The sequence below is a fragment of the Phoxinus phoxinus genome (assembly GCF_949152265.1).
Source record: "Phoxinus phoxinus genome assembly, chromosome: 18".
In the NCBI taxonomy this organism is placed as follows: Eukaryota; Metazoa; Chordata; class Actinopteri; order Cypriniformes; family Leuciscidae; genus Phoxinus; species Phoxinus phoxinus.
The window spans coordinates 811,048-833,547 of NC_136893.1; the positions used below are offsets into that span (position 1 = coordinate 811,048).

At 45.5% G+C, this 22,500-nt stretch overlaps 2 protein-coding genes across 4 annotated transcripts in view; both read left to right on the forward strand.

Moving 5' to 3' along the window:
- ctc1 (CTS telomere maintenance complex component 1) overlaps positions 1-13,061 on the forward strand; it is a 28,420-nt gene extending 15,359 nt beyond the window's left edge. Inside the window, exons 15-25 of one of the 2 annotated variants that reach the window (XM_079589460.1) lie at positions 1,287-1,415; positions 1,495-1,550; positions 6,554-6,660; positions 6,771-6,936; positions 8,080-8,154; positions 9,270-9,441; positions 9,742-9,806; positions 10,665-10,821; positions 10,916-11,030; positions 12,133-12,272; positions 12,706-13,061. In XM_079589460.1, coding sequence (XP_079445586.1) covers positions 1,287-1,415; positions 1,495-1,550; positions 6,554-6,660; positions 6,771-6,936; positions 8,080-8,154; positions 9,270-9,441; positions 9,742-9,806; positions 10,665-10,821; positions 10,916-11,030; positions 12,133-12,233 — 1,143 coding nt within the window. In that variant the 3' untranslated portion in view covers positions 12,234-12,272; positions 12,706-13,061. Of the gene's footprint in view, positions 1-1,286; positions 1,416-1,494; positions 1,551-6,553; positions 6,661-6,770; positions 6,937-8,079; positions 8,155-9,269; positions 9,442-9,741; positions 9,807-10,664; positions 10,822-10,915; positions 11,031-12,132 lie in introns of both variants that reach the window. The other variant, XM_079589459.1, reaches the window with a different exon arrangement.
- A 1,004-nt stretch (positions 13,062-14,065) lies between these two features.
- The window catches only part of tfr2 (transferrin receptor 2), a 20,845-nt gene continuing 12,410 nt past the window's right edge, over positions 14,066-22,500 (forward strand). Inside the window, exons 1-7 of one of the 2 annotated variants that reach the window (XM_079589482.1) lie at positions 14,066-14,108; positions 17,038-17,080; positions 18,900-19,101; positions 19,830-20,016; positions 21,287-21,427; positions 21,772-21,880; positions 22,243-22,485. In XM_079589482.1, the coding sequence (XP_079445608.1) occupies positions 17,048-17,080; positions 18,900-19,101; positions 19,830-20,016; positions 21,287-21,427; positions 21,772-21,880; positions 22,243-22,485 (915 nt within the window). In that variant the 5' untranslated portion in view covers positions 14,066-14,108; positions 17,038-17,047. Of the gene's footprint in view, positions 14,109-16,634; positions 16,934-17,037; positions 17,081-18,899; positions 19,102-19,829; positions 20,017-21,286; positions 21,428-21,771; positions 21,881-22,242; positions 22,486-22,500 lie in introns of those variants that run through there. The other variant, XM_079589481.1, reaches the window with a different exon arrangement.

A 22,500-nucleotide genomic window follows, 5' to 3' on the forward strand; every position in this document is an offset into this window, starting at 1 on the left:
TCAGACTGTTTATTCTGATCAAGAACTGCCCACCTCACCAGGAGGAGACCGTCTGACGTGTACAGCTTCTGCTTCCTCTCCTGCTAAATCATGCTAGAAGCTCTAGCAATGTGCTAAATCATGCTAACGATGTGCTAAATCATGCTAGAAGCACTAGCAATGTACTAAATCAAGCTACCAATGTGCTAAATCATGCTAGAAGCACTAGCAATGTGCTAAATCATGCTAACGATGTGCTAAATCATGCTAGAAGCACTAGCAATGTGCTAAATCATGCTAACGATGTGCTAAATCATGCTAGAAGCACTAGCAATGTACTAAATCAAGCTACCAATGTGCTAAATCATGCTAGCAACATGTTAAAACATTTTAGTAAAATATGCTAAATCATGCTATAAGCACTAGCAATGTATTAAATCATGCTACCAATGTGTTAAATCATGCTAGCAACATGTTAAAACATTTTAGTAAAATATGCTAAATCATGCTAGAAGCACTAGCAATGTATTAAATCATGCTAGCAACATTTTAAAACATTTTAGCTAAATCATGCTAGAAGCACTAGCAATGTACTAAATCATACTTGGTGCTAATTCATGTTAAAAACATGCCAGCAGTGTGCTAAATCATGTAAGCTATGTGTTAAATAATGCAAGCAAAATGTTAAAACATGTTAACTATGTGTTAAATCATGTTAGCAACATGCTAGCAGTGTTAAGTCATGCTAGCAGCACGTTAAAACATGTTAGCAGCACGTTAAAACATGTTAGCGGTTTGTTAAATCAGGTTGTCATCATGCTAAACATGTTAGCAATGTGTTCATTTATGCAAGAAACATGCTAGCAACGTGTTCAATTATGCTAACAATGGTAAAACATGTTAGCAATGTGATAAATAATGCTTAAATATGTTTAAAATGTGCTGAATCATGTTAAAAATTTATTAAATTATGCTAGAAACATACTAGCAACGTGCTAAATCATGCTAGCAATGTTAAAACATTTTAACAACGTGCTAAATCATGCTAGCAATGTTAAAACATTTTAACAATGTGTTAAATCATGCTAGCAATGTGTTAAATTATGCTAGCAATGTGTTAAATCATCCTAGTAAAATGTTAGCGATGTGTTAAAGGCACTTTATCAGGTCGATCCAAACCTGTATGGCTGTCCTTCCGTGAAACATAGAAAAGATACTTTGAAAGATGTTGGGAGTAGAAGTAAGTCACACAGGTTTGAATGACATCACTGCGAGTTAATGATGTCATCTCTCTGTCTGTCTCTCAGGATGTGAGTGTGTTAAAGACCACAGGAGTTTCAGCGAGGGGCGGAGTCACACAGCTCATTAGCCCCGCCCTCCTGCTGCAGCCGCAGTGGCGCATGCACACGCTAACAGACACGCTAACAGACGAGCAGGTACAGATCGTCTCAGTTTAGCACATCACATTAAACTAAACGAAGCTGAAGTTAAACAAAGTTTGTTTTTGTATTCCAGTGTCATCAGTCAGGTGTTCCTGCGCTCATGAGCGTATCTGAGGTTCTGCACAGCAGGTGACGACTATCCGCTACAGCTAAACACATCTTTAGACGTTCACATCTTCAGTCAGTCACTGGCTATGTTTACATGCTGTTACATTTTGCTATTTCTACATCATTACGCTATTTCTACGTCATTCCGCTATTTCTATATCATTACGCTATTTCTACATCATTACGCTATTTCTATATCATTACGCTATTTCTATATCATTACGCCATCCATCCATCCATCTTCTTCCGCTTCATCCGGGGCCGGGTCGCGGGGGCAGCAGTCTAACCAGAGATGCCCAGACTTCCCTTTCCCTAGCCACTTCCTCTAGCTCTTCCGGGGGGACACCGAGGCGTTCCCAGGCCAGCCGAGAGACATAGTCTCTCCAGCGTGTCCTAGGTCTTCCCCGGGGTCTCCTCCCGGTGGGACGTGCCCGGAACACCTTCCCGGGAAGGCGTCCAGGAGGCATCCGAAACAGATGCCCAAGCCACCTCAGCTGACCCCTCTCGATGTGGAGGAGCAGCGGCTCTACTCTGAGCTCCTCCCGAGTGACCGAGCTCCTCACCCGATCTCTAAGGGATCGCCCAGCCACCCTGCGGAGAAAGCTCATTTCGGCCGGCTGTATCCGGGATCTTGTCCTTTCGGTCATGACCCAAAGCTCATGACCATAGGTGAGAGTAGGAACGTAGATTGACCGGTAAATCGAGAGCTTCGCCTTGCAGCTCAGCTCTTTCTTCACCACGATAGACCGGTACATCGACCGCATTACTGCGGAAGCTGCACCGATCCGTCTGTCAATCTCCCGTTCCATCCTTCCCTCACTCGTGAACAAGACCCCAAGATACTTGAACTCCTCCACGAGGCAGGAACTCTCCACCAACCTGAAGTGAGCAAGCCACCCTTTTCCGACTGAGGACCATGGCCTCGGATTTGGAGGTGCTGATTCTCATCCCAGCCGCTTCACACTCGGCTGCAAACCGTCCCAGTGCATGCTGAAGGTCCTGGTCTGTAGGGGCCAACACGACAACATCATCCGCAAAGAGCAGAGACGAAATCGTGTGGTCCCCGAACCCGACACCCTCCGGCCCCTGGCTGCGCCTAGAAATTCTGTCCATAAATATTATGAACAGAACCGGCGACAAAGGGCAGCCCTGCCGAAGTCCAACATGCACCGGGAACAAGTCTGACTTACTGCCGGCAATGCGAACCAAGCTCCTGCTCCGGTCGTATAGGGACCGGACAGCCCTTAGCAAAGGACCCCGGACCCCATACTCCCGGAGCACGCTCCACAGGCCGCCTCGAGGGACACAGTCGAATGCCTTCTCCAAATCCACAAAACACATGTGGATTGGTTGGGCAAACTCCCATGAACCCTCCAGCACCCTGTAGAGGGTATAGAGCTGGTCCAGTGTTCCACGGCCGGGACGAAAACCGCACTGTTCCTCCTGAATCCGAGGTTCTACTATCGGCCGTAATCTCCTCTCCAGTACCCTAGCATAGACTTTCCCGGGGAGGCTGAGAAGTGTGATCCCCCTGTAGTTGGAACACACTCTCCGGTCCCCCTTCTTAAAAAGAGGGACCACCACCCCAGTCTGCCATCCCAGAGGTACTGTCCCCGACCGCCACGCGATGCTGCAGAGACGTGTCAGCCAAGACAGCCCCGCAACATCCAGAGACTTGAGGTACTCAGGGCGGATCTCATCCACCCCCGGTGCCTTGCCACCGAGGAGTTTCTTGACTACCTCGGTGACTTCAGCTTGGGAGATGGACGAGTCAACCTCCGAGCCCTCAGCCTCTGCTTCCTCCATGGAAGACGTGACGGCGGGATTGAGGAGATCCTCAAAGTATTCCTTCCACCGTCCGACGACATCCCCAGTTGAGGTCAACAGCTGCCCTGCTCCACTGTAAACAGCGTTGGTGGGGCACTGCTTCCCTCTCCTGAGTCGCCGGACGGTTTGCCAGAATCTCTTCGAGGCCAGCCGATAGTCATTTTCCATGGCCTCTCCGAACTCCTCCCAGGCCCGAGTTTTTGCCTCCACAACCACCCGGGCTGCAGTTCGCTTGGCCTGCCGGTACCTGTCAGCTGCCTCAGGAGTCCCACAAGCCAACCAGGCCCGATAGGACTCCTTCTTCAGCTTGACGGCATCCCTTACTTCCGGTGTCCACCACCGGGTTCGGGGATTGCCGCCTCGACAGGCACCGGAGACCTTACGGCCACAGCTCCGAGTGGCCGCTTCGACAATGGAGGTGGAGAACATGGTCCACTGGGACTCAATATCTCCAGCCTCCCTCGGGATCCGGTCGAAGCTCCGCCGGAGGGGGGAGTTGAAGATCTCTCTGACAGGAGACTCGGCCAAACGTTCCCAGCAGACCCTTACAGTACGCTTGGGTCTGCCGAGTCTGTCCAGCTTCCTCTTCCGCCATCGGATCCAACTCACCACCAGGTGGTGATCAGTTGACAGCTCCGCCCCTCTCTTTACCCGAGTGTCCAAGACATACGGCCGCAGGTCAGATGAAACGACCACAAAGTCGATCATCGACCTACGACCTATCATTACGCTATTTCTATATATTACGCTATTTCTATATCATTACGCTATTTCTATATATTACGCTATTTCTACGTCATTCCGCTATTTCTATATCATTCCGCTATTTCTACGTCATTCCGCTATTTCTATATCATTACGCTATTTCTACGTCATTCCGCTATTTCTATATCATTACGCTATTTCTATATCATTACGCTATTTCTATATATTACGCTATTTCTATATATTACGCTATTTCTACATCATTACGCTATTTCTACGTCATTCCGCTATTTCTATATCATTACGCTATTTCTATATCATTACGCTATTTCTATATATTACGCTATTTCTACATCATTACGCTATTTCTACATCATTACGCTATTTCTACGTCATTACGCTATTTCTATATCATTACGCTATTTCTATATATTACGCTATTTCTACATCATTACGCTATTTCTACGTCATTACGCTATTTCTATATCATTACGCTATTTCTATATCATTACGCTATTTCTATATATTACGCTATTTCTACATCATTACGCTATTTCTACATCATTACGCTATTTCTACATCATTACGCTATTTCTATATATTACGCTATTTCTACATCATTACGCTATTACTACATCATTACGCTATTTCTACGCAATTACGCTATTTCTACATCATTACGCTATTTCTACGTCATTACGCTATTTCTATATCATTACGCTATTTCTATATCATTACGCTATTTCTATATATTACGCTATTTCTACATCATTACGCTATTTCTACGTCATTACGCTATTTCTATATCATTACGCTATTTCTATATCATTACGCTATTTCTATATATTACGCTATTTCTACATCATTACGCTATTTCTACATCATTACGCTATTTCTACATCATTACGCTATTTCTATATATTACGCTATTTCTACATCATTACGCTATTACTACATCATTACGCTATTTCTACGCAATTACGCTATTTCTACATCATTACGCTATTTCTACGTCATTACGCTATTTCTATATCATTACGCTATTTCTACATCATTACGCTATTTCTACGTCATTACGCTATTTCTATATCATTACGCTATTTCTACATCATTACGCTATTTCTACGTCATTACGCTATTTCTATATCATTACGCTATTTCTATATCATTACGCTATTTCTATATATTACGCTATTTCTACATCATTACGCTATTTCTACATCATTACGCTATTTCTACATCATTACGCTATTTCTACGCAATTACGCTATTTCTACATCATTACGCTATTTCTATATATTACGCTATTTCTACATCATTACGCTATTACTACATCATTATGCTATTTCTATATATTACGCTATTTCTACATCATTACGCTATTACTACATCATTACGCTATTTCTACGCAATTACGCTATTTCTACATCATTACGCTATTTCTATATATTACGCTATTTCTACATCATTACGCTATTACTACATCATTATGCTATTTCTATATATTACGCTATTTCTACATCATTACGATATTTCTACATCATTGCGCTATTTCTACGCAATTACGCTATTTCTACATCATTACGCTATTTCTACATCATTGCGCTATTTCTACGCAATTACGCTATTTCTACATCATTACGCTATTTCTACATCATTGCGATATTTCTACATCATTGCGCTATTTCTACGCAATTACGCTATTTCTACATCATTACGATATTTCTACATCATTGCGCTATTTCTATATATTACGCTATTTCTACATCATTACGCTATTACTACATCATTATGCTATTTCTATATATTACGCTATTTCTACATCATTGCGATATTTCTACATCATTGCGCTATTTCTACGCAATTACGCTATTTCTACATCATTACGCTATTTCTACATCATTACGCTATTTCTACATCATTATGCTATTTCTACATCATTGCGCTATTTCTACGTCATTACGATATTTCTACATCATTGCGCTATTTCTACACAATTACGCTATTTCTACATCATTACACTATTTCTACATCATTACGCTATTTCTACGCAATTATGCTATTTCTACATCATTACGCTATTTCTACGCAATTATGCTATTTCTACATCATTACGCTATTTCTACATCATTACGCTATTTCTACGCAATTACGCTATTTCTACATCATTACGCTATTTCTACATCATTACGCTATTTCTACATCATTACACTATTTCTACGCAATTACGCTATTTCTACGTCATTCATTGCACACGCGCAGTCCTTTCAGTTTCGTTCTTTTAAATCCAATCAAGTGTTGGCATGTTCTCTCGATCGGATTAGAAAAGGAATAAACCCCCGATCGACGTCTCATTGGGACCGAGCTCAAGCGGGTCGGTTGAGGCGTTTACATGAAGACTTCAGTGCGATTGAGCCGCCATACGCTCACTAACAGATTATTTGGCTGCGTGTAAACGTAGCCAATGAGAGACGCTTTGTGTGTTTTAACAGCTCCGCCCCTGAGATCGTCTCCTTTTATGGAGTTGTTTCTCAGCGAATCACATTACAGGAGGACAGCGGAACTAAACCCAAGATCCAATCACTGACTGCCACTAAAGGTTTGGCTCCGCCTCCTCGTTCTCTCTCTGCATTCCACTCGTAGTCTCTATGTGTGTGTGTGTGTGTGTGTGTGTGTAGTTTCACAGAGATCTTCCCTGTAATCTTCCAGATCCGAGCGCCGTAGAGGATCTGAGGGTGCGTCTGAGCGTCCAGGACTCTGCATGTCCAGGTCATGTGATCCACGTGTATCTGGACCTGTCGTGCGGCCCGTACACACTCGGCCTGGTCCCCGGAGCCGCGCTGCAGATACACCACGCTCAGCGCAAAGTGTCCAGGTGTGTGTGTGTGTGTACGAACCCTGTATTCATTTTTTCTTAGTTTTCTTGCGACTGTTTACAAATTATCCAAAGAGTCTGCTGTATTTTACTTTATTATATCATATTATATTATATTATTACTTATTATTACATCATCTGTCAGGAGTTTGGAAACATTACGATTGTTTAAAAAGAAGTTCTGAAAGAAGGCAGACATTTGTGTTCAAAAATGTATTTGCTGCTCAAGAAACATTTCTGATTATTACTGCTGCTGAAAACTGCTGTGCTGCTGCTTCATATATTTGTGGAAATGGAGAAACTTTTTACAGGATTTACTAACAGCATTTATTTATTATTTATTCGCATTTCAATAAATGAATATATCAAATGTATTAAATTATTTTGTAACATTATACATGTTTTTACTGTCACCTTTGATCAATTTAATGTGTGTGTGTGTGCGTGTGTGTGTGTGTGTGTGTGTGCGTGTGTGTGTGTGTGTGTGTGTGTGTGTGTGTGTGTGTGTGTGCGTGTGTGTGTGTGTGCGTGTGTGTGTGTGTGTGTGTGTGTGTGTGTGTGTGTGTGTGTGCGTGCGCGTGCGTGTGTGTGTGCGTGCGTGTGTGCGTGTGTGTGTGTGTGCGTGTGTGTGTGTGTGTGCGTGTGTGTGTGTGTGCGTGTGTGTGTGTGTGTGTGTGTGTGTGTGTGCGTGTGTGTGTGTGTGCGTGTGTGTGTGTGTGCGTGTGTGTGTGTGTGTGTGTGTGTGTGTGCGTGTGTGTGTGTGTGTGTGTGCGTGTGTGTGTGTGTGTGTGTGTGTGTGTGTGTGTGTGCGTGCGCGTGCGCGTGCGTGTGTGTGTGCGTGCGTGTGTGCGTGTGTGTGTGTGTGCGTGTGTGTGTGTGTGTGCGTGTGTGTGTGTGTGCGTGTGTGTGTGTGTGTGTGTGTGTGTGTGTGTGCGTGTGTGTGTGTGTGTGTGTGTGTGTGTGTGCGTGTGTGTGTGTGTGTGTGTGTGCGTGTGCGTGTGTGTGTGTGTGTGTGTGCGTGTGTGTGTGTGTGTGTGTGTGTGTGTGTGTGTGCGTGCGCGTGCGTGTGCGTGTGTGTGTGCGTGTGTGTGTGTGTGTGTGTGTGCGTGCGTGTGTGTGCGCGCGCACGTGTGTGTGTCTCAGGGCGTGTAACGTGTACTGCCGCTCTCTCCCCATCAGCCGTGTGAGCGTCACTGATCTGAGTTCAGTCTGCTCAGGGTGAGTGTGTTTACTAACTTTACTTCCTTTCAATTTCAACCAGGAAATACAGGATGTAGAATTGTAGTTTGAAATCAAATCTTGTATTTTTATTTATTTATTATAAATTATTTATTTATTCACTGAAAAAATGCTTTTCTTACTCAGTTTTTTTTTGTCTTGTTTCCAGTCCAAATATCAAACATTTCTTAAATCAAGATGCATTTACTAGATGAGTGAAATGACATAAGATATTATGTCCTGTTTTCTGGGGAATTAATCAAAATTAAGTGAGTTGATGCTTAAAACAAGCAAAATGATCTGCCAATGGGGTCAGAAAAATTCTTCTTCATTTTCCACATCTTCACGGACACAACAATGATTTCCCTCGTGTGTTAATATTTTTCCTTGTAATAATGTATGATTTGCAAAAATGAAAACTGCTGCGTCTGTTTAGATGAGAGAATCAAAGTGTGTGTGTTGTTCACACTCTACATAATGGCCAAGCACTCGCTCTTAAAATAGCATCTGACTAACGCGCGGCGCCGCTGTCTGTAGACTGGGTTTCTCCTGGTCAGTGGCGGAGTTGTTTTCTGGAACTGCAGAATATCACCAGGGCAGTTTTGCGCTGGAACACACTCCTCTTTTCACTGAACCGCCCCCCCGAGCGCAAGTTCATTCCCTAATTTACCGACGTGCGTCTGTGGAGGGAAGAGTCGCTGTGCGCGGGTGCAGAATAGGAATGAGACATGCGGCGGTGTACAAAGTCAATTGCGCTGGGTGCAAGATAGGACCTCGGTGTCTGGACAGTGTTGTGTGAGAGAGAGAGCACAGGACAGGTCAATCACTTCTGCAGGCGGGCTCCATTTATCATCCAATCCGGATTTCGTCTCGTCCTTTTCCCTCTGGACGCGCGAATGGATTTAAAATGTTCAAGCGTTCAACTAGACGCGACAGACACGAATTTGCCGCTCTATTCGCGTGTGGTGTGAGCGCAGCGTAAGGACGTGGAATTAAAATGGAACTAAAATTTTGATAATAATGTGAAAAGGTGATTTCTTGATGTGATAAATAACTGATATTTTGACTTTGATCTCAGTTTTTCACGCTTGGCGTTTCCATCCGTCTCTCTGCAGGTCAGGTGTGTCTCAGGCTCCTCCTCCTCCTCCTCCCATGATGCTCTTGGGCGAGTGGGCGTCGGCCAGGACGCAGCGGGGGGTGGTGGGGCAGGTCAAAGGTCACGTGGTGCGTGTGCTGTCTCTGCGGCTGCAGTGGACGTGTTCTCTCTGCGGGAGCATCTTCAGACAGGTAGTGATGTCATCGCTTGCGTCACATGTTCTGTTAGGCTGATTACCCAGAATTCCTTCCTGTCCTGTAGTTTTTCGTTTTTTTTTACCATTTAGGGATAAAAAAAGTCTCTGTCTTTGAAGAGTTAAAAGTTAAAAAATCAAACATAATTATTTAAGATTAAGTTAAATCATGCTGACAGTTATAAACCTCCGATTCACAACCGAGTGATGAGTGACAGTGATGAGTGATGAGCGAATAACGGGATTTTGAGTTGAACTCTCGCTTCTGTCGTGTTTGTGTTTTATTTCATCCCCACAGACGTCCTGTGGCCGGACTCACCCACCCTGTGACTCGACCAGCTCAGTGTTTCAGGCTGAGGCGAAGTGAGTGTGTGTGTGTGTGTGTGTTTGTGTGTGTAAGTGTGAGTGTGTTTGAGTGTGTGAGACTGTGTGTGTGTGTGTGTCTGTGTGTGAGAGTATGTGAATGAGTGAGTGAGTGTGACTGTGTGTGTGTGTGTGTGTGAGTGTGTTTGTGTGTGTGTGTGTTTGAGTGTGTGAGACTGTATGTGTGTGTGTGTGTCTGTGTGTAAGTGTGTGAGTGTGTTTGAGTGTGTGAGACTGTGTGTGTGTGTGTGTCTGTGTGTGAGAGTATGTGAATGAGTGAGTGAGTGTGACTGTGTGTGTGTGTGTGTGTGTGAGTGTGTTTGTGTGTGTGTGTGTTTGAGTGTGTGAGACTGTATGTGTGTGTGTGTGTCTGTGTGTTAGTGTGTGTGTGTGTTTGAGTGTGTGAGACTGTGTGTGTGTGTGTGTGTGAGAGTGTGTTTGTGTGTGTGTGTGTAAGTGTGAGTGTGTTTGAGTGTGTGAGACTGTGTGTGTGTCTGTGTGTGAGAGTATGTGAATGAGTGAGTGTGACTGTGTGTGTGTGTGTGTGTGTGTGTCTGTGTGTAAGTGTGAGTGTGTTTGAGTGTGTGAGACTGTGTGTGTGTGTGTGTGTCTGTGTGTGAGAGTATGTGAATAAGTGTGTGTGTGTGTGTGTGTGTGTGTGAGTAAGTGTGAGTGTGTGTGTGTTTGTGTGTGTGTGTGAATGAGTGAGTGTGTTTGAGTGTGTGACTCACTGTGCGTGTGTGTGTGTGTGTGTGTGTGTGTCTGTGCGTGTGTGTCTGTGCGTGCGTGTGTGTCTGTGTGTGCGTGCGTGTGTGTGTGTGTGTGTGTGTGCGTGTGTGTGTGTGTGTGTGTGTGTAGGGTGGCGGTGGAGGACGGTTCTGGTGAGGCTCACGTCTGGTTCTCGTCTGAAACGGTGTGCGATCTGCTGATGTTGAATGCGGGTCAGTGGGAGGGGCTTCAGAGGCACGTCAGGGTCAAAGGTCACGTCAAGGTGTACACACGCGGATACAGCATGGTGAGCATTTCAACTCTACACACACACACACATACATGATCCTGTGATCTCACTGCATGTGTGTGTGTGTGTGTGTGTGTGTGTGTGTGTGTAGACGTGTGACGAGGACCCAGACGAGTCTTTAGTTCAGTATTTGAACTGTTTGTGCTCCAGCGCCGCTGTGTGTCGACAGATTCACCTCACCTGCCGAATACGAGCTCAGAGAACAGGTAAACACACTCACACTCACGCTAAATCCGTGCTTAAAGGTGCAGTGTGTAAGTTATAGCGGCATCTAGTGGTGAGGTTGTGAACTGCACCCAACAGAAGTTACGGTGGCCGACAGGAAGTGATGTCGTCGTCTGAGACAGCAGAGAGTAGCCAGTTAAAGGTGCAGTCTGTAAGAATGACAGCTAGTGGTGGAAATAGGTATTAAAAATATCATAGATCGTCGTTTGTCCCGCCTCCTCAGACTCGCAACATACAGCATCACAGAACAAAACAATACCAAACATCCCAGCCTGGAAACTCATATTTCACAGTAAAATAACTGAGAAACAAGAATGTGAAGTTAGCATGTTTCCTTTATATATGCAAACATATTATGTGTTTTATGCTTTAGTAGAGCTTTACACACAGCACCTTTAAGCAATGAGGTTTCTTTACAAAGATTAAGTAAGAAATTAGATTTACTTGATTATTCAATAAAATGATGTTATTGCGACTATTATTGTTACTTGTACTAAATTCTATTTACTACTACTGTAAATTACTTAAACTAATACATGAAGCAAACGAATAATAAATAAAGCAGCAACTCAAAATAACAGAAGACAGAAGAGTAACCGAAGAACATAACCTTTTATACTTCTAATCCCTCATTAATTTTAGTAAAGTTAGACATCAACCTCCTTACTATTCCTCAATCTATTCCTTATAAACAATAACAAGAAAAACTAAATTATAAAAATAATGTTTCTAATGAATTTTTGGTAAAAAAGTGTATAGGGTCGCTAGTGACCGGAGGATGTAATAGTGTAAGTGTTAGATTTCTGCACAACAATAACTCTAGTGCACTTCAGCTTTGCTCCTCAAGGTGGCAGTGTCTCATACGGTGATGGTTCACTCACAGTTACTGCAGGCATACAACTAAACAACACGGATATAAAGACCCAAATATGTAATAATGATTGCTGACACATTCATGCATGCTGGGTTGAAGTCAAACTCCTTTACTGTGAACACTGATCACGAGTGTGTAGACCAGTGCTGCGCTTCACTGTGCGTGTGTGTGTGTGTGTGTGTGTGTGTGTGTGTGTGTGTGTGTTTCAGGGAAACCTCTGCTGAGGAAAGTTCATCGAGGACAAACAGAATTCATCTGCAAATTCACACCTGCACTGCAGTTACAATGCCAACACATACACACACGCTAAACACACACACACACATGCTCAGACATACACACACGCTAAACACACACACACACACACATGCTCAGACATACACACATGCTAAACACTCACTCACTCATTCACACACACATGCTAAACACTCACTCACTCACTCTCACACACACACACACGCTAAACACACACACACACACATGCTCAGACATACACACACACACACATGCTCAGACATACACACATGCTAAACACTCACTCACTCATTCACACACACATGCTCAGACATACATACACGCTAAACACTCACTCACTCACTCTCACACACACACACACACGCTAAACACACACACACACACATGCTCAGACATACACACACACACATGCTCAGACATACACACATGCTAAACACTCACTCACTCATTCACACACACATGCTCAGACATACATACACGCTAAACACTCACTCACTCACTCTCACACACACACACACGCTAAACACACACACACACACACACATGCTCAGACATACACACACGCTAAACACACACACACATGCTCAGAGATACATAAACGCTAAACACTCACTCACTCACTCACTCACTCACACACACACACACACACACACACACACACACACACACACACACACACTAAACACACACTGATACGCACAACCAATGCTAAATGACTAAATGCTAATGCTAAATGCTGCTCAATGTTTCATGTGTTTTAATGTTCTGCTGCCGTTCTTGAGTGTTCATTGAAATATGTTTGTTATTAAATAACAATTATGTTTTTACACTAAATATTGTAACCAAACTCTTGTTCAGGAACAGAAATAAATTATATTTTATTCATTAAGTTTATTGATTTATAGATTTGAATGTCTTAAATAGGCGTTCAGTTTGAAGTTTGTCACCACTTAACCAATCACACGGTAGCAAAGCATGTGGGGGCGGAGCTCCCTTCAAAATGAGCCTCAGGGGGCGGAGCTCCTACAGATGAGCCTCAGGGGGCGGAGCTCCTACAGATGAGCCTCAGGGGGCGGAGCTCCTACAGATGAGCCTCAGGGGGCGGAGCTCCTACAGATGAGCCTCAGGGGGCGGAGCTCCTACAGATGAGCCTCAGGGGCGGAGCTCCTACAGATGAGCCTCAGGGGGCGGAGCTCCTACAGATGAGGCTCAGGGGGCGGAGCTCCTACAGATGAGCCTCAGGGGGCGGAGCTCCTACAGATGAGGCTCAGGGGGCGGAGCTCCTACAGATGAGGCTCAGGGGGCGGAGCTCCTACAGATGAGGCTCAGGGGGCGGAGCTCCTACAGATGAGTCTCGGGGGGCGGAGCTCCTACAGATGAGCCTCTGGGGGCGGAGCTCCTACAGATGAGCCTCAGGGGGCGGAGCTCCTACAGATGAGCCTCTGGGGGCGGAGCTCCTACAGATGAGCCTCAGGGGGCGGAGCTCCTACAGATGAGCCTCAGGGGGCGGAGCTCCTACAGATGAGGCTCAGGGGGCGGAGCTCCTACAGATGAGCCACAGGGGGCGGAGCTCCTACAGATGAGCCTCAGGGGGCGGAGCTCCTACAGATGAGGCTCAGGGGGCGGAGCTCCTACAGATGAGGCTCAGGGGGCGGAGCTCCTACAGATGAGCCACAGGGGGCGGAGCTCCTACAGATGAGCCTCAGGGGGCGGAGCTCCTACAGATGAGCCACAGGGGGCGGAGCTCCTACAGATGAGCCTCAGGGGGCGGAGCTCCTACAGAAGAGCCTCAGGGGGCGGAGCTCCTACAGATGAGCCTCAGGGGGCGGAGCTCCTACAGATGAGCCTCAGGGGGCGGAGCTCCTACAGATGAGGCTCAGGGGGCGGAGCCTGCAGACGGTCATTGATCACACAGGCAGCAGGACAGAAGGTATGTCACACATTACACGATCAGCAGAGGATCATTTCACTCTTAATGCGATCATTATTTTCCTGTTATCTGTAAAGCCGCTTGGAAACTCTGTATTGTATAAAGCGCTGTATAAATAAATGTGACTTGACTTGATGGGTGATTGATCATGTCATAACGCTTGAGTTTGTGTGAGTTCAGTTCTCAGTGAGGTTTTTGTTGGTTTGTGTTTTTGGAGATTTTAAAACTTCACGTCGTGTCACAGTGTTAAAAAGTTCATGTTTAATATTGTGAGATTTACGAGCTGGTAATGTCAGTTACGCATGTTAATATTGTTCATTTTAACGGCTCTTATCAAACACACACTTCTGTCTCTAGCAGATGTTTATGTGTGTGTGTGTGTCCTTGGTTCTGTGTGTGTGTGTGTGTTTGCTATAGAAATCAATACGTGCAGCAGGAGAGTAAATAAAGCTTCAAAAGGAGACGAGATCCTCTGGAGAAGCTTCTGCTGGTGTGTTTGGTTAACGCTGCTGGTGTGTAACTGGTAATCGCACTGGTTAGGGTCAGAGATTGTGAAGTGTGTGTTTTTGTGGCGTTGTGTTTGTACTGGTCTCATATTCCCGGTCAGCTCATGAACTCCACACTGGTTATTCTGGATAAACTAATGCAGAGATTCCCAAACAGTTTTATTTTTACGTGTTTTTATTTTTAAATAATTTCATAATGTTTAATTCGACATTATTTAATTATTTTTTTAATTATTTATTCATAATTTTATGATTTAATCAAAGTTAATAAATGGTTTATTTTTATTTGTTTTATTTTGACATTATAATTTAATTAATTATCAGTAACTAATTTGTGTTGATTTATTTTAATTTAACATCTTAAAAATCTCTCTTTTAATTTTACATTTTCCAACCAGATTTAAACTTTGAGTGAATCAGTGTGTGTGTGTGTGTGTGTGTGTGTGTGTGTGTTAGTGAGAGTGTGAGGGAGTCTGTGAGGGAGTGTGTGTGTGTGTGTGTGTTAGTTAGTGAGAGTGTGAGTGAGTCTGTGAGGGAGTGTGTGTGTGTGTGTGTGTGTGTGTGTGTGTTAGTTAGTGAGAGTGTGAGTGAGTCTGTGAGGGAGTGTGTGTGTGTGTTGGTGAGAGTGTGAGTGAGTCTGTGAGGGAGTGTGTGTGTGTGTGTGTGTGTGTGTGTGTGTGTGTGTGTGTGTTAGTTAGTGAGAGTGTGAGTGAGTCTGTGAGGGAGTGTGTGTGTGTGTTGGTGAGAGTGTGAGTGAGTCTGTGAGGGAGTGTGTGTGTGTGTGTGTGTGTGTGTGTGTGTGTGTTAGTTAGTGAGAGTGTGAGTGAGTCTGTGAGGGAGTGTGTGTGTGTGTTGGTGAGAGTGTGAGTGAGTCTGTGAGGGAGTGTGTGTGTGTGTGTGTGTTAGTTAGTGAGAGTGTGAGTGAGTCTGTGAGGGAGTGTGTGTGTGTGTGTGTGTGTGTTAGTTAGTGAGAGTGTGAGTGAGTCTGTGAGGGAGTGTGTGTGTGTGTTGGTGAGAGTGTGAGTGAGTCTGTGAGGGAGTGTGTGTGTGTGTGTGTGTGTGTGTGTGTGTGTGTGTGTGTGTGTGTGTGTGTGTGTGTGTGTGTGTGTTAGTTAGTGAGAGTGTGAGTGAGTCTGTGAGGGAGTGTGTGTGTGTGTTGTTGAGAGTGTGAGTGAGTCTGAGGGAGTGTGTGTGTGTGTGTGTGTGTTAGTGAGTCTGTGAGGGAGTGTGTGTGTGTGTGTGTGTTTGTGTGTGTTAGTTAGTTAGTGAGAGTGTGAGTGAGTCTGTGAGGGAGTGTGTGTGTGTGTGTGTGTGTGTGTGTTAGTTAGTGAGAGTGTGAGTGAGTCTGTGAGGGAGTGTGTGTGTGTGTGTGTGTGTGTGTGTGTGTTAGTTAGTGAGAGTGTGAGTGAGTCTGTGAGGGAGTGTGTGTGTGTGTGTGTGTGTGTGTGTGTGTTAGTTAGTTAGTGAGAGTGTGAGTGAGTCTGTTAGGGAGTGTGTGTGTGTGTGTGTGTGTGTGTGTGTTAGTGAGAGTGTGAGTGAGTCTGTGAGGGAGTGTGTGTGTGTGTGTGTGTGTGTGTGTGTTAGTTAGTGAGAGTGTGAGTGAGTCTGTGAGGGAGTGTGTGTGTGTGTTGGTGAGAGTGTGAGTGAGTCTGAGGGAGTGTGTGTGTGTGTGTGTGTGTGTTAGTGAGTCTGTGAGGGAGTGTGTGTGTGTGTGTGTGTGTGTTAGTTAGTTAGTGAGAGTGTGAGTGAGTCTGTGAGGGAGTGTGTGTGTGTGTGTGTGTGTGTGTGTGTGTGTTAGTTAGTGAGAGTGTGAGTTAGTCTGTTAGGGAGTGTGTGTGTGTGTGTGTGTGAGACAGTTAGTGTGAGTGAGTATGAGAGTGTGTGTGTGAGTGAGTTAGTGAGTGTGTGAGAGTTTATGTGTGTGAGAGTGTGTGTGTGTGTGTGTGTGTGTGTGTGTGAGTTAGTTAGTGTGAGTGAGTATGAGAGTGTGTGTGTGTGTGTGAGTTAGTTAGTGTGTGTGTGTGTGTGTGTGTGGTCATTTCCCGTGTCTGTTGCTCCTCTCTGGTGTTGGTGGGCGTGTCGCTGGTTTATCAGTCGCTGGACAGGAGAGATAGAGAGAGAGAGAGAGAACAGAGAGAGAGAGAGGCTAGCGAGGCTGAGCGTGTGATGATGTCATCACCGCTGGGGCTGATGGGAAATGAGCTCAAGCGGGCCGGCGTTGCATCAGATCTGTGGACTTCATTGATCCAGTAAAAAACATGCTGGGAACTTCCAACATTACACAAATAATCAACAGAACTTTCGAGATTTGCGAAACACGTGAGATTTAAATAAATATGACTGTTAAATTCAGTATGTATAACTAGCTGGATATACAAATATTAGAAATCTGTTGAATATGTGTGTGTGTGTGTGTGTTGCAGGTGTTGTAGGATGATGGATTCTGTCACAGGATTGATCACTGCGGTAAGAGTTTCATTCATTCACACTTTTATAAATTTTTTGAAAATCTTTATCTTCAAACGTTGCGTTCTTCCTCTTGTTTGTGTTTCTGACAGATTCTGATATCTTTTTACCCGTTACTTTTGGTCTATATATAAATCACAATCATTGTTTTAAAGGAATATTTTAGCTTCACCCATAGTCACAATCATATATATATTTATATATATTATAACATTTGGATTTCACACATTCATTTATTATTCAAACAAAATCCTGTCATCCAGCATCTTCAAAATAAATGTAGGATGATGGAAAATAAAGTATTTTCTGTGAACAAAATGCTTTTTACTCTTCGCTATTGCTTCAATATAAAAGAACAAGCGCGCCGTTATTGCATTGCAACATGTTCAAGTAAGCCAGATATGAGCCGATTCTGTGCAATACGCTTTATTAATATCATGATGACTCACGAGTATTTGCGCTAAATCTGCACTGATCTGTCTTACACGAACTTCCCAGCAAACTGAGTAAGCATCGTAAGTAAGCCACAGTTCATTGTCGCCTGCGTTTGGCGGGTGTTCACATAGATATGTATAATAAAGGCTAGATGTCTCGTCCGCGCTGCTGGCCAATGGAGGTCGACGTCCGCACACGGCGGCCATCTTGCCACAGTCAGCTCGCTCACTCGTAACATTGTGTTTAATGGTGCATGTGCTTTTTAAATAACCATTGCTCAATTTTCTACCGATGTTCAAACGGGTTGGTTTGTTATAAACGTCAGAGATGTAGTTATGACACTGCATAATTATAATATTATATATTTCAACATGTTCAAGCATCCAGAATTATAGCCACGTTAATAACGTTTGTAAGAAAGCAAACCGTTTGTAAATCCGTCAGGATTTCAGCGAGATAAGAGTATCTGTGTTCGTGCAGATCATCACCTTACAGAAAGCTTCCCTGTGACAAGATGGCCGCCGGTGATGCCGTTCGAGACTCCGCCGTAAGACATCTAGCCTTTATTATGTATATCTATGGGTGTTCATTTCAAACCCTGATTGTGATGTCACAGTGTAACAGGCCCCGCCCACGAATGGTGATGGACTCCGCCCTGTTGGTTAAGCCCCTCCCCCGAGTGATCGCCATATTGATCTCCTCCCTAGAGCCGCTAGTGGAAACACAACGTCTCCGCGGCACGGTAAACGATCTGAACGTTCTGTTGTTGGCGTTATCAGTGAACAGAATGATGCGTTACTTTTCCATTGCTTCACTATGTTAACGCGCTAGATGTGTTTCACCGTTGCGCTCATGTCTCGCGTCTTTTATAATCTTGGTCTTCTAAAAACGCAGCGCTCAAGCTAAACAAGGTTTGCGTTTTTCACTGCTCGCGTTTTTTGGACGCAATGAATGGCCCTGAATGGAAGAAGAAGAAAAAACACGCAAAGTCCGTCTAGCAAGAAAAAGAAAAGGAATGCAAACGCGTTCTGTGGAAACGGCTCCATCGCGGGTTTGTTTTTGTGTTGTTTGAGGATCCACGGCATGAGCTGTAAAGGCTCCGCCCACTTCTGCCATAACAACCACTCGACCTTTATTCCCTGCATCCAACACACTGATACCGAGAACTGATCATTTGTTTACCATCTAATTTACTCAGGCCTTAATATTTGGGCTTATTGTGAGGTGATAACGATATTCCCTCAGTGTTCGGCTCATCAGTGTAGTTTTTCTTAATATTTTGAATTCGTTTTTAGTCAAAGTTTTAGTAGTTTTTTCCCCCCATTAATTTATGCTTGTGTTCATAAGTTTGGCTGAAATCATGTGTGTGTGTGTGTGTGTGCAGGCCTCAGGGGGCGGAGCTCAAGCGGATGAGGGCGTGGAGGAAGGGGGCGGAGTCAGGAGGCGGGTCCCTCACATTGAAATGAAGCTGGTCCCGCTGGAGGAGGGGTCAGAGGTCACGCTGAACAGTGACATCACTGCCATGGTGGACCGCAGGAAAGCAGCCGTCTACCTCACGCTGATCGGCCTGCTGATATTCTGCACAGGTCTACACACACACACACACACACACACACACACACACACACACACACACACACACTAGTGTTGGGGGATAATTCATTACAAATAACTTGTTACATAATCAGATTCCTTTTTCAAGAAACTCGCAAAGTAACTAAGTAACACAATTAGTTACTTTTTTGGGAGTAACGCACTATTATAATGCATTTATTTTAAAAGTAACTTTCCCTGACACTGCTCACACTCTCACTCACTCACACACACACACACACACACACACACACACACACACACACACTCACACACACTCACACACACACACACACACACACACACTCTCTCTCACACACACACAGACACACACTTTCTCTCTCACACACACACACACGCACTCATACACACACACGCAGACACACTCTCACACACACACACACACACACTCTCACACACACACACACACGCACTCTCACACACACGCACGCGCACGCACACGCACACTCTCACACACACTCTCACACACACACACACTCCCACACTCACTCACTCACACACACACACACACACACTCACTCGCTCACACACACACACACACACTCTAGCTCTCACACAAACACACACACTCTCACACACACACACACACACACACGCACACACACACACTCTCTCGCTCATACACACACACACACTCTAGCTCTCACACAAACACACACACTCTCACACACACACACTCAGAGTTGGGTCTCCTCCGCAGCGTTCCTGCTGGGATACGTGGCGTTCCGGGGGATGTGTCACCTGTGTGTGGACGAGGGGGACCTGATCCCCCTGAACGACGCAGCGGGAGTGGACCCCCCGCCTGAGGGAGCGGTGCTGTACATGTCCGAGCTCAGAGCCATGCTGAAGAAATACCTGAGGGAGGAGCGGATCGAGAGCACACTCAGGTCAGCAGCAGAACACCAGCAAACATAAACACTTACTAAAACTAAACTATACAAATCGGGAATTCAAATAAATTATTATAAAATAAAACTCTAAAATAAAAATAATTGAGTTTAGCTGCATGTCATGTGACCACTAACCAGCATCCGAGACCCGTGAACATGTGAATGTTGAACTCACCTGTGACCTCTGACCTGTGTTGTGCTGGTGTGTTTCAGGCGCGTGACCTCTGACCTGTGTTGTGCTGGTGTGTTTCAGGCGCGTGACCTCTGACCTGTGTTGTGTTGGTGTGTTTCAGGCGCGTGACCTCTGACCTGTGTTGTGTTGGTGTGTTTCAGGCGCGTGACCTCTGACCTGTGTTGTGTTGGTGTGTTTCAGGCGCGTGACCTCTGACCTGTGTTGTGCTGGTGTGTTTCAGGCGTGTGACCTCTGACCTGTGTGTTGTGTTGGTGTGTTTCAGGCGCGTGACCTCTGACCTGTGTGTTGTGTTGGTGTGTTTCAGGCGCGTGACCTCTGACCTGTGTTGTGTTGGTGTGTTTCAGGCGCGTGACCTCTGACCTGTGTTGTGTTGGTGTGTTTCAGGCGCGTGACCTCTGACCTGTGTTGTGTTGGTGTGTTTCAGGCGCGTGACCTCTGACCTGTGTTGTGTTGGTGTGTTTCAGGCGTGTGACCTCTGACCTGTGTTGTGCTGGTGTGTTTCAGGCGCGTGACCTCTGACCTGTGTTGTGTTGGTGTGTTTCAGGCGCGTGACCTCTGACCTGTGTGTTGTGTTAGTGTGTTTCAGGCGTGTGACCTCTGACCTGTGTTGTGTTGGTGTGTTTCAGGCGCGTGACCTCTGACCTGTGTTGTGTTGGTGTGTTTCAGGCGCGTGACCTCTGACCTGTGTTGTGTTAGTGTGTTTCAGGCACGTGACCTCTGACCTGTGTGTTGTGTTAGTGTGTTTCAGGCGCGTGACCTCTGACCTGTGTTGTGTTGGTGTGTTTCAGGCGTGTGACCTCTGACCTGTGTTGTGTTTCAGGCGCGTGACCTCTGACCTCTGACCTGTGTTGTGTTTCAGGCGCGTGACCTCTGACCTGTGTTGTGTTAGTGTGTTTCAGGCGTGTGACCTCTGACCTGTGTTGTGTTTCAGGCGTGTGACCTCTGACCTGTGTTGTGTTAGTGTGTTTCAGGCGTGTGACCTCTGACCTGTGTTGTGTTTCAGGCGCGTGACCTCTGACCTGTGTTGTGTTTCTGGCGCGTGACCTCTGACCTCTGACCTGTGTTGTGTTTCAGGCGCGTGAGCCGGGCGTCTCATCCTCCGGGATCTTCAGAAGGGAACGCTTTGGCCCGGGAGATCCTCCAGAACCTGCAGAACCTCGGCATGGATCACACCTGGACCGACTCGCACTACGCCACGCTGCAGTTTCCCTCCAGGTCACACTGCATCGGTCAATTTGTGGTCAACCTATTAACTACATTACCCACAATGCTCTACAGAAAACTCCACCAATCAGAGTATCTGCGAGCAAAAGAGCTCTTTAGCTCCAAATCAAGTCTGTTTAGTTCCGTGTAACTGATACTCAACTGCCATTGGCTCATCTGCGTTCAAGGGGAGGGGCTTACCGATAGGTCAATTGACTCTCTATATGCATACACAAAGCTATGAAGGTCATGTGATTCTCCATGTGTTGGTTTGGTTAAAAAAAAAATTTGTTTATTTTTTTTGCTAAAAAATTGGGCGGGCACCAACGCATCATACGTCTGCTCTGCTCCTATAGGACGCAGCAGAACACTCTCTGGTTGGTCGATTCTGAGGGGGCGGAGCTTGAGGAGATTCTGTTAGACAGCGAGGGATACTGCGCCTACAGCGCCACGGGAACAGCCACGGTAACCATGACGACCACCGCCGCTCATACACACACACACACACACACACACAATGCCTCAGCACTTCGATTTGTCTCAACATGGGGACAAGAGAGCTGTCAGTCAATAAATGTCAAAAAGTATCTCTCAAAAGTAACTGTAATACTAGTTGTGTTACTAGTTATTTGAAAAAGTAATCTGATTACATAACTCAAGTTACTTGTAATGAGTGACACACAACACTGGCAAGAACCTCGACTGAAAAGGGGTCTATAATCCTGAAAATAATATTAAATTATGAAATGTGAGTCTTCGTGTGTGTGTGTGTGTTGCAGGGAGGCGTGTCTGAATAATGTTTGGCTCGGTGTGTGTGTGTGTTGCAGGGAGGCGTGGTGTACGTGAACTACGGGCGTCGGCAGGACTTCGAGGATCTGCGAGCGCTGGGCGTGTCCCTCAACGGCTCCATCGCTGTGGCGCGAGTGGGCGGAACCGTTAGCTTCGCTGAGAAGGTGTGGCTTGCGCAGGAGGCGGGGCATGTGGGCGTCCTAATTTACCCCGACCCCGCCGACGTACCCCAGGATCCACGCCGACTTGGTCTCCATAGCAACGCCGTCATCTCCGAACACGTACGGAACAGCCCA